Here is an 11,349-nt window from a genome sequence, read left to right on the forward strand (position 1 = left end):
CCCATCTGCCCTTACAGCCTGCAGGGTCCCCACAATTGTGAAGAGATTTCCGGCCACCTCTGCTTCCTGGCTTCTGGCGGTCTGGGTGGGCGGTTGAGGACACTCGGGGCAGCTTCGGATTCCGGCCGGTAGGAAAAAGAAAAAGCCGGCAGCCGCAGGAAGTCAACGCGGAGAGGGCACACATCTCTCCCCAACAACTTAGGTCAGTTCCGAAGAATGTTGTATTCAGAGCTCCAGATGCAGGATTTCAGCAATAACGATGCTACGTGAGCTAGACCCCAGAGACTCAACTGAACCAGGAAAGGCCACTTTAACAGAGGAGCATTGGTGGTTCAGTGGTAGAATTCTCGCCTGCCACGCGGGAGGCCCGGGTTCGATTCCCGGCCAATGCACATTTTACTTTTCTTAAATGGGTTTATCAAGTAGTCAGAAAACAGCACAAAGAACTAAAAAAACTTCAACTGACAGAATAAGACTTGTGGATCTGCAGCCTCGACTAGAAGAGGGAGCCCCTCCCTGCATTGAATCGAGTGCACTGACCCACCCCCACTCCCTCCTTGGCTTTTTCCTTTTTCCTCCAAGAGGAGCAATCTCCAATCTCGTTGCACCGGGGCTAACAGCTGCAGTCTATCTAAAATCTTGAGTTCCCACACACAGAAAGGAATGGAAGAAGAAAATTAAAGAAGTTCAAAGAAAATTTAAGAAAGAAGAGAGAAAAGGAGAGAGAGAAATTAAGAGAAAGTAAGAGAGAAATTAAGAAACCCAAAACCCTCATTCTGTAGGTGTCTCTATAGGCAAAAACCAAACTGCCTCCCAGAGCTCCACTTTGGAAAAGGAAGGAACCAGTGGGGACCATGTTAACAATACTCAAGGTCGATGGCTTCTGAGCCTTTTAGCAGAAAAGTCTAGTGTCCTTGGCTCCAGGAATCGAATTCAAGTTGTCAATCTTGGTGGCAGGCACCCTACCCCACTGTTTTGTTTTGTTTTCAAGACAGGGTCTCAAAATGTAACTCTGGTTGTCTGGAGCCCATGTAAGCCAAGACTTGCTCAGACTCTCCAAGGTCCATCTGCCTTTGCCTCTCAAGTGCTGGGGTTAAAGACAACGGCTACAATACCCAGTCGGTTACTATTTTAATATCTGACATGTCCTCTATCCAAGAATTATATAGTAAATGGACTTGTGGTTTAGGGAGACAGTCCCTGATCTACCTATTTTCTCCAGGAAAGATGGGTGTATCCAAATTTTCAACCCCAGTCAGAGGCAGGACGATCTCTGCTAGCTTGAGTCCAACCAGACTACATAGAGAGATTCTGTCTAAAAGTTAATTAAATAAATAATAAATAAGAGGAAGGGAGAGAGGTGGGAAAGTAGGATTAGGGGCAGGTGGGAATGATCAGTGTATGTTGTATGCATGTATGGAACTTTTAAAGAATTTAAGAATATTGTCTTAAAAATAAATAAAATAAAATGTATATAAACACACATGCACACTTACATGCATACAGACATACATACACATGCATGAATTCACACATGCAAATTAATAAATGTGATTTTTAATCCCAGCATTCAGGAGGCAGAGGCAGGCGTATTTCTGAGTTCGAGGCCAATCTGGTCTACAAAGTGAGTTCCAGGACAGGCAGGGCTATACAGAGAAATCCTGTCTCGAAAAAACAAAAAAAAAAACCAAAAAAACAAAAAAAGTGATTTTAAAAAAAAATTCTAAAGCAATAACAAAAAAGAGGGTTTCCTAAAAACTGTTTTAGGCCTGCCAAGCTAAGGACAAGATAACATCTGGAAAAGTTCCCAAACATCTACATTTAGAAAAAAAAAGTTTCTGATTCTGCCACAGAAGAGGTTCTCCTTGATGGACTGACTCCCTGAGGATGTCAGGCTATGGCAGCTTCATAGGGTGGAACGCACTCTGTCAGTTAGAGAGACCCTGAGACAGAATAAGTCACAGATGCTGAAATGCTGGGTGGGCAGCGCGCTTAGGAAACCTTCTAGATTCCTTTTTCCTTCTCAGGGGAACGCATACAAGTAGACAACCAGCCTGCCTTGCTGCCAGGACAGACTCACCAGAAGATGATCCTGTCCCGTGGTCTCTTCTGGCCTGGATGGGCAGAGGCAGGCCTGGGCTTTCCAGCCATGTTCAATCTGATGGAGAGAAAGGGGTGGGACAGAGGTGAGGAGGATGAAAAGAGGGACTTACCAGGTTGGGTCACATGCACACGTCCATGCTCAGCCTGGCCTTGGACAAACCCTAGCAGCCCCTATCTCAGGCAGTCTGCTCAAGCTCCAGGGAGTCATCTTGAAAGTTCCCTAAAACAAGAATATCCTACATCTAGAAAGGTCACCCTATTCCCTTCAAACCCAAACCCACGGTCCTATTAACCTAACTGCCCAGGCCCTGGAGTTTAGGTACCATCAAAACGCAGGAGGAAGAATGTCTGTGGTCCTTGTGTCCTCTGAGAAGACGCCCAGCCCTGGGCTGGGTTAATGTTTGAGTTCTCTCCTGTTACCAGTCAGGGATGGAGAGTGCCCGTGCCAGTCACCCTGGTCCTAGCCACCACTGTCGCCTGCCCCGCCCCGCCCCCCACCCCGCACCTGCTTCTGGGCTAAGCCTCAAAGAGTCAGGGTTGCTGGGAGCCAAAAACAAAAGGAGCTTTTAAAAATATATTTTTTATTATTGGGGCAGGGCACACACCACAAAGTGCATATGGAGGTGGGACAGTTTGCTGGAGTCATGAGGATAAAACTCAGCTTCTTAAGGAAGCACATTTACCATACTGTAGTGGCTATTCTTGTTTGTCAACTTGACTATATTTGGAATGAACTACAATCCAGAATTGGAAGCCTCACCAGTGACCCTTATCTGGAAGCTTGGAGATAGAAGTTTCTGATCTAGATCTTGGTATGGAGATCTTGAGGCATAGTGGCTATGGATTCCAGAAGATTAAATCTCCAAGAACACACCTTTAATCTGGGCTATACCTTCTGCTAGAGACAATATAAGGACATTGGAAGAAGGGAGTCTTGCTCTTGCTCCTTCCCCTGCTTGCTGTGTGAGACTGAGTAACTGCTAGATCCTTGGACTTCCATTCACAGCTACTACTGAACCATTGTTGGGAATTGGGCTGCAGACTGTAAGTCATCAATAAATTCCTTTACTATATAGAGACTATCCATAAGTTCTGTGACTCTAGAGGACCCTGACTAATACACATACCCACTGAGCATCTTGCTAGCCTGAAAAAGGAACTTTTTTAAAATTTTAAATTCATTTTTGCCTTCAGATAAATAAACCCCCAGATTTCAGACAGAGGTTTTTGGTTTTTTTGTTTTTTAAACTCAGAGAGGGCTCGTGACTGTGCACTCTGAAGGCAGAACAAGGAGAACAGAGAGTTTAGGGTCAGCCTGGACTACAGATCTGTTTGATTTACTTTAATTTTATTTCATAAGCATTACTGGCTTCTCTAATTACCTAAGAAATATGGGGCTCCTTCTGCCCATGTGTAATCAAGCCCCATAGTTCAATTTGTAGAGAATGTGAGCTGTGCTGCCTCTGTGTCTGGGCTTTTCCTCTCGTTCATTAGTATGTTCGTTCATTTGTTTTCTTACCTAGTAGACCAGGCTAGCCTCTCTAAGTCATGGCTCTCTCTCGTTAGTCAACCACCAGAAAGACACAGGCATTGACCATCATACCAAGAAAAAATTTAAATTCAAAATAACTTGGTTCACATTGCACATGCGAGGGGTGGGGGGTGTCATGCCCAGAGGATGTCTAGTGTCCTGCTATTACCCTCTACCTTATGCCTTTAAGACAGTGTTTCTCATTGAACCTGGAGCTAGACTGGCAGCCAGCAGTTTTCCTGATCTGATTCTCTTACTCTTTCACAGCCCTGGGGGGCTGACAAATGTCCTCCACAAACTCATTCCTGCTTAAAGTTGTCAAAATTAATTTCTGTAGCTTACAACCAAGAGTCAGACAAATTCAGCACTGAGAATACATGGAGTGGTAAGAAGCCCTGTAGAAATAGTGAGCAGTCTAAGGCTCGTCGGTAGCCCTAGAACAGTGAAAATCCAGCTATTGTTAAGGGAAGACACTCCAGCCGCCCCTGGCATGTTAACGCAGTTAATCCTGTGGTCCCTTTGAACAGAGAACCCAGCAAAGACAAGGCTTTACAGGACCTAAGGACTCCTGCCATAAAAGGACAAAGATTGGGGCTAGTGAGATGGCTCAGCAGTTAAGAACACTGACTGTTCTTCTGAAGGTCCCGAGTTCAAATCCCACAACCACCTGGTTGCTCACAACCATCTGTAATGAGACCTGACACCTTATACCTTCTTCTGGTGTGTCTGAAGACAGCTACATACAGTGTATAAATACATGTATGGTCACGTATGGTCTCTGGGAAACATGGAACATTGCCCAAGTCCACTGCAAGACAGCCTCTTCAGGTGCAAAACAAAATTATTAGGAAGTGGATTGGAAACATAGCTCAGTGCTTGCCTAGCATGTAAGAACCTGGGTTTATCTCCAGTACTAAAAAAAAAATAAAATAATAAGACATTTACATTCATCATCATATTTGCTCTTTAGGGTTTTTATTTATACTTCTTTTGTAATATATGTATCATATGAGGACTGCATTGCATGGACACAGTTCATCACCAAATATATAAGCACGTTTAAGGTTTTTACAGCCAGATGCTTGCAACCAAACCTACAAAACCACCGGGCATCTGACCTAGAAAGGACCTTGTAGCCGGGCGTGGTGGCACACGCCTTTAAGTCCAGCACTCGGGAGGCAGAGGCAGGCGGATTTCTGAGTTCGAGGCCAGCCTGGTTGTAGAGCCACATTTAGAATAGCAGCTTAAAACACAAAAGGGAAGCCGGGCGTGGTGGCGCACGCCTTTAGTCCCAGCACTCGGGAGGCAGAGGCAGGTGGATTTCTGAGTTGAAACCCTGTCTCGAAAAAAAACAAAAACAAAAAAAAACACAAAAGGGAATAGCAGCTGAAGCCAGGAAGTATACCAAGGAGGTATCTGCTTGCTTCCAAGGAAAACAAATCTTTCTCTTTCTCTTGAGAAGCCCACCTGGTTTGGTCTCCATTCCTCCTCTGCTCTTGGACATAAGCTGGCTACTCTGAGTTGGGACAGCACTCAGCTCTTCCTCCTATCCCCGGAGAAGCAAAATACAGCCTCCCCAACCCTTTGCTTCCCCCATGTGAGTCCCAGATATCGAACTCTGGTCACCAGACTTGGCAGTAAGTACCTTCATCGGCTGGGCTATCTTGCGGCCCCAGCTTATTTATTTGTAAGACAGAGGCTTACACCTTTGCCCACACTGGCCTTCGACTTACTATGCGGCTCAAGTTGGCGTTGAGAAAACTGAATTGCTTCAGCTTCAGCCTCCCGAATGCCGGAATTACCCGCCACCACACCCGACAGCATAATGAATCTATATAGAATGAGGAGGGAAAACCCAGACCTATATTCCACATCATGGAAAAATAAAGTTCCCAGGTGAAATCTGTATGGAAATACACATAGGCATATGGTAAATGAGATCCTGTAATTTTTCCAGAACTTACTATGAAAATCTACTAGGAAGCACAAAATCTTTCTGACGCATTAGCCAATGTATGTTTATTGAATAACCTGTTTATTTTCCTAGGACTGATGGCTATGTGGGATATATATCTCAACACCTCCTGAGACCCTAGCAGTCACTATGCTTCTGCTGGACAATCTGCCACCTCAGGCAGCCCAGTCCATTGAGCACGGAGATTAAGGTGGGAGTGTCTGGCGTCCGTTCGAGGTTCCCCCTCCTTCCAGTCTCGGCGGGCAGCTACCGTCTCCAATACGCCTGCCCACGGAGGGCCCAGCCTCCAACATGGGCGACACTTCCCCACCTGCAGAAAAGCTTGGACCAGGCGACAAACTTGAGGAGCGGTGGGAGGGAAAGGATAACCGGGAAGTGGGCGGGGCTATCCCCCACATGGACGGGGCGGGCCCAGGGTAGTGGGCGGGGCCTCAGGCTCCGACTGACGCCGAAGTGGTTCCCAGCTGGAGATTGTTTTGGAACCAGATTCTTGAACAGCTTAAGGTTGCATGGCTTTCCAATATGACTCTAACTACAGGCCAAGGTTAAGGCAAGAACACGTAGGGACTTCTACGCCCAGGCAGGTATCTGAAACAGCGGTCAATGCTTGAGACCTGTTCTGTCAGACATGACCACATACATAAATGAACTTTTTTGGGGGGTGGGGTGGGGCGTCGTTCAAGACAGGGTTTCTCTGTGTAGCCCTGGCTGTCCTGGAACTCACTCTGTAGACCAGGCTGGCCTCGAACTCAGAGATCCGTCTGCCTCTACCTCCTGCTCGGATTAAAGGCGTGTGCCACCACAGCCGGGCCATAACGAACTTTTATAGACTGGGAAAAACACACACCTTGGCCTAGAAGAGTTTGCCAAGTCAAAGAAAAATGCAGTCCCCGATGAAATTTCACAGAGATAGGCATATGGTTAGCCTCTCGTGTGTTCACACTATGAAGGAACAGCAGCTTTTCTTTTGTGCCTTCCCTGACTACATTAAACAAGTTATATCAGTGGAAGAAAATAGAAGGATTAAATGATAGCCAAACTGACTAGGTTTGTTTCTCAGCTGTGTTACTTTAGGCAAGTTACTCAACCTCTCTGCTGGCATTTCTTCAACTGTAAGGTATATATGTATATATATATATGTGTGTGTGTGTGTGTACACATATATGTATGTGTGTGTGTATATATATATACACACATATATGTGTGTGTGTGTGTATATATGGTTTTTCTAGACGGTTTTTCTAGACAGTGTTTCTCTGTGTAGCCTTGGCTGTCCTGGAACTCATGCTGTAGACCAGGCTGGCCTCGAACTCAGAAATCCTGCCTCTGCCTCCCAAGTGCTGGGACTAAAGGCGTGTGCCACCACCACCCGGCCAACTGTAAAATATTTGATGATAAGGTAATGTGAGACAGTACTCCGCTGGTGGAGACCAAGCACGTGCGCGTGCACACGCACACTCACGCCATTTCCCAGGTTTTCAGGGTAGTTTCTATCTTATAGCTTGAGGAGAAAAGAAGGTAATAGGAGGAGTAGTCATTGAAGCAAAGAGAGTGGTAGAGGAGGAGAAGGAGGAGGGACGGAGGACTAATAGGAAACTGACAGTGAAGCACCAGGCCCTTCCGGTCTTCCCAGTTCATCTTCCCCACCACCTGAATCTCCCTTCAAAAGCCACCCGTTGGCTAGGCATGATAGCACAAACTTGAAGTCCCAGTACTCGGTAAGCTAAGGAAGGAGGCTTACTGTGAGTTGGAGGCCAGGCCGGGCTACATGGTAAATTTAAGGCCAGCCTAAACTTGGCCAGCACAAGAAAACAAAACAATAACTGTGGGCTGGAGAGGTGGCTCAGCAGATAAGAGCCCTGACTGCTCTTCCAGAGGTTCTGAGTTCAATTCCCAGCAACCATGTAGTGGCTCACAACCACCTGTAATGGAATCGGATGCCCTCTTCTGGTGTGTCTGAAGACAGCTACAGTGTACATATATACATTAAATAAATAAATAAATATTTTAAAAAACAATAACCGCAACAACAATACAAAATGAAACAAAATACACAGGGGGAAAATTGATGAATTGTAAAGCCAGCTGATTCACAACGTCATTTAATCTGGAACTAAAGGCCACTGAAAACTCCAGCTGTCCGAAGGAGTTTGGTCTGGATGGAGCAGAACAGCTTCTACTGGCTCCTGGCTCTGGCTTTTGCTTTAGGAACCCATGGGAGCCCCTCTTTCCCATCAAAGGCAGGCTGAGGACGCTGGCGCTTCTCTTCCCATGCTAGGCTCTTGTACCACTTTCTATTTGTTTCCCATGGGCTATACTACTATCTTACCCAGCGTCCAGCATTGTGCAAGGTCTCCGCTTGGGAGGTTGGGCATTTAGTCCTAGCCAGGCACTTGTTTCACATGGGTGAGAAGTCCAGCAAACTGATTTGTGCATTCAGGGGCTGGCAGGAGAGCTGATTGGCCAGGCTCGGGGTCCTGGCTCCCACCGGGAATAGTGCTTCTGAGCTGGAAAGGAAGCACAAGTGAGTGAATCTTTCTATGATGGGGACTCCGCTGTACCCATCATGGCTGTGATCTCTTGGAGAACTCCAAATTCTAATAGGTGAACCCTGGGAGCTGATGTTGGTCCAGGTTCCACTTCTGTCTCCTCCCCCAGATCCTATTGGGCTGTAGGTAATTGAGACACAGTAAGAGATCTGACAAATGCCCAGGTCATAGTTTTCATGACAGAAGCAGAGGAACCCTGGAAAACTCCCAAGCAGGATGTGGAATCCAGGGCTGGAGAGATGGCTCAGCAGATAAGAACACTGGTGTGTCTGAAGACAGCTACAGTGTACTCATATACATGAAATAAAATAAGACTTTAAGGAAAGCCGGGCAGTGGTGGAGCACACCTGTAATCCCAGCACTTGGGAGGCAGAAGCAGGTGGATTTCTGAGTTTGAGACCAGCCTGGTCTACAGAGTGAGTTCCAGGACAGCCAGGACTGCATAGAGAAACCCTGTCTCGAAAAACCAAAAAAAAAAAAAAAAAAAGATGTGGCTCCAGTCTTGTTTTTCTTCATGAACATGGTATTCAAAGCTGGGCTGTCACCATTCCCTTGACCTTGCAAATACAAGGTCCTGAGCAGGAAACCATGTCTGACTCTTGTACTCAGACACACTCTGTACCTATGGCTTGGATATCCTAACAGCATGGAGTAGGCTGTTAACACATCAGGAGAGAGGTAATGGAGGAAGGGAGCTGAGAGCGTGGTCTCACCAAACTGGCAGATATAACGGTTTCGAGTTTTACAACGTTGGTCATTCCAGTTGAAGGCAGCAGATGCCTGCATTTCCACACAGTTCCCAAACCTGTGAGGCCAGGAAAAAGAGTGCTTAGGTAGAGGAAGAGAGGAATGAAATTAGGAATCTAGTAGAGTCTTAAACCCTCCATCCCACTAGCCCACCTGCATCTGTGAGACCCTGGTGCATCACATGCAGAAGGGGCTGCTGGGAGCCAGCGCCCATTCTTCTCCCCATACACTGCAGCTCTCCATAGGGAAGCTGGGTGAGCTCCGTAACCCTCCACCCACCCCCGCCTGGCACTTAGCCACAGCAGAAATATACAGGACCACACCCTTCTGCCACCAAGAGAATCTATGCTGGAAATCCAGTTAGGCCTGACTGTACTCGGGGTGTACTGGGGGAGATATTTGGAGACCTTGGTGATCCTATAGACTACTATAGATCCTATAGATTGTGATCTCCATCCCTGTTGTGGCACTCCTGGGCTTTGAAGACCAGGGAAATGCCACATAACGAAAACCTTCTCTGTACGGGACAGCTGGTGGGTCAGCTGGTGGAGGTATGCAAGAAGGATGCAGATGGGTGGGTACGAGAAATGATGAACCCATCATGCAGGCAGTAGGCAGGTCAGGGACCAGGGAACAGATACCACGTGCAAATAGCAATCATAGATGGATGGAGACTTCTCTGATCCCCCTTCTGTGTAATGTGCTTCTGTGTCTCCCTTACCTGTGTCAGCATCAGCTGGGTCAGGCTTCCCTGGCACCTAAAACCAGGTAACATCCAGACCTGTATAGGCTGGGCGAAGGTTTTTCAGTGGCATCTGAAGCCCAGCCAAGGCAGGTCCAAGTGAGAAGTGGACCCAGAGGAGGGTAAGCATCCCAGACTCACCCCTGGTTGTCAGGCTGCCGGAAGGCAAAACTGGTGAAGGACTGGTGTTCTCCAGTAGTCCAGCGGAAGGAATCCTTAGCTGCCTTGTAGGTGAGCCCTGGACCAGGGTAGCCAAGGTTGACTACTATCTGAGAGTCCAGAAGCCTGCTGCCTAATGCCTTTTGAGCGCCCAGTTGTTAAACATCTCTTTTTCAGAATTCTCCCCAACCTGTGGTATTTCCCTCCCTGCAGCCCTCATTCCCAGGGAAGGAGACTGTCTTGACTACTGACCCATTCCATGCTCCAAGCCCTTTCCATACCCTTGCTATCTCTTAGTGCCTGACAGGGGTTGCCATGGTCCCTGTTTCCTGGAGCCTGGTAGGACTCCAACTCCTCCCAATTTACCTTCCACTGCCAAGCACTCACCAATCCAGAAATTCTTGGTCTCAAAGTCACTGTCAGTCACCTCGTTGGTGGTCTCCAGGCGGCCCAGGTAGAAGGCAAGGATGTCTTGCACTTTCTGGCTCTCGATCTGGGCTAGCACCCCACCTTTTCCCTGTAACCCCACTCTGAGTTATATGGGACAGACCGTAGAGTTCAGACCCAGAACTCTCTACCCATTCGGTTGCTCTACCATGGCCAGGATTCCAAATATATGTTTTGGCTGGGCTGTCTTGATCTCCACCCTCAACGTTTTCCTGCCTCTGGGGATGGAGAACCTCCTCATTCTCTCCCTGCCAGATTTCCCTCTGTGTGTGCAATGGCCCAGTTGGCAGCTCATAGGCCATGCCTGGTTTCTTCTCTCAGGCTTTTGTCTCAGTCACCCAGTGTATTAGATAGATTCTGATCTGGCATCCCAGCGTGTCAGTCACCAGCCAGAGCTGAGTCAAGACAGCTCCTAAGATAGGAGTGGGGTAGGGCTTTGTCCCTGGCTGTTAAGTGGGACCCTGGCTTGTATGAGCCTTGAATCTATGACTCCTGCTTTATACCAAGGAAGAGATCGAGGTCAAGGGAAGTTGAAGGAACTATCTCTTGGTTGAAAGCCACTCCATTGCCACCCCGTTTGAGACCCTCACCTGACATTTCGTCTTGGCTCCATAGTAGGTGTCTGCCTCGGGAGACACCATGAAGCAGTCTCCGTCAATCCTCAGGTCACAGGTGTGGAAAGGAAAGTGCACCTTGGCTGCCGGGAGTGACAGGAAAACCTGAGTTCCTGTGCTGACCTCAGAATCCTTACCCTCTCCCATACGACTGAACAATGCTCCGGTACCCCAGCCTCTGGCTAACTACTCCAAACTGGAAGTGGACAAAAGTCAATAGTGTGCTGGAAAATCTGCAAGCATGAGATCTCTCAAGAGAGACAAAGGAGGGGAACTGGGGAATCCAGGGCAAGTGAGATGGCTCGTTAGGTAAAAGCACTTGCTGCCCAGGGGCCTGATGTTCTGAGTTCAATCCCCAGAAACCCATATCGTGGAAGGAGAGAATCAACCTCCACAAGCTGTCCTCTGACATCAACACCTACTCTCTGGCACATGCACACAAATAAAATGTCATAAAAAAAAAAAAAAAAAAAAAAAAAAAA

At 47.4% G+C, this 11,349-nt stretch overlaps 1 protein-coding gene and 1 non-coding gene across 3 annotated transcripts in view; one reads left to right on the top strand and one right to left on the bottom strand.

Moving 5' to 3' along the window:
* Nucleotides 1-321: 321 nt before the first annotated feature.
* On the top strand, nucleotides 322-392 carry Trnag-gcc. Its single transcript has one exon. It is a non-coding gene; the product is annotated as a tRNA-Gly (tRNA).
* A 7,303-nt stretch (nucleotides 393-7,695) lies between these two features.
* The window catches only part of LOC110300575 (C-type lectin domain family 18 member A-like), a 22,056-nt gene continuing 18,402 nt past the window's right edge, over nucleotides 7,696-11,349 (bottom strand). Inside the window, exons 8-12 of one of the 2 annotated variants that reach the window (XM_021170798.1) lie at nucleotides 10,844-10,950; nucleotides 10,194-10,323; nucleotides 9,789-9,885; nucleotides 8,872-8,963; nucleotides 7,696-8,116 (exon numbers count right to left, since the gene is read on the bottom strand). In XM_021170798.1, coding sequence (XP_021026457.1) covers nucleotides 8,046-8,116; nucleotides 8,872-8,963; nucleotides 9,789-9,885; nucleotides 10,194-10,323; nucleotides 10,844-10,950 — 497 coding nt within the window. In that variant the 3' untranslated portion in view covers nucleotides 7,696-8,045. Of the gene's footprint in view, nucleotides 8,117-8,871; nucleotides 8,964-9,788; nucleotides 9,947-10,193; nucleotides 10,324-10,843; nucleotides 10,951-11,349 lie in introns of both variants that reach the window. The other variant, XR_002378588.1, reaches the window with a different exon arrangement.

The sequence above is a fragment of the Mus caroli genome, chromosome 8 (assembly GCF_900094665.2).
Source record: "Mus caroli chromosome 8, CAROLI_EIJ_v1.1, whole genome shotgun sequence".
NCBI classification, from domain to species: Eukaryota; Metazoa; Chordata; class Mammalia; order Rodentia; family Muridae; genus Mus; species Mus caroli.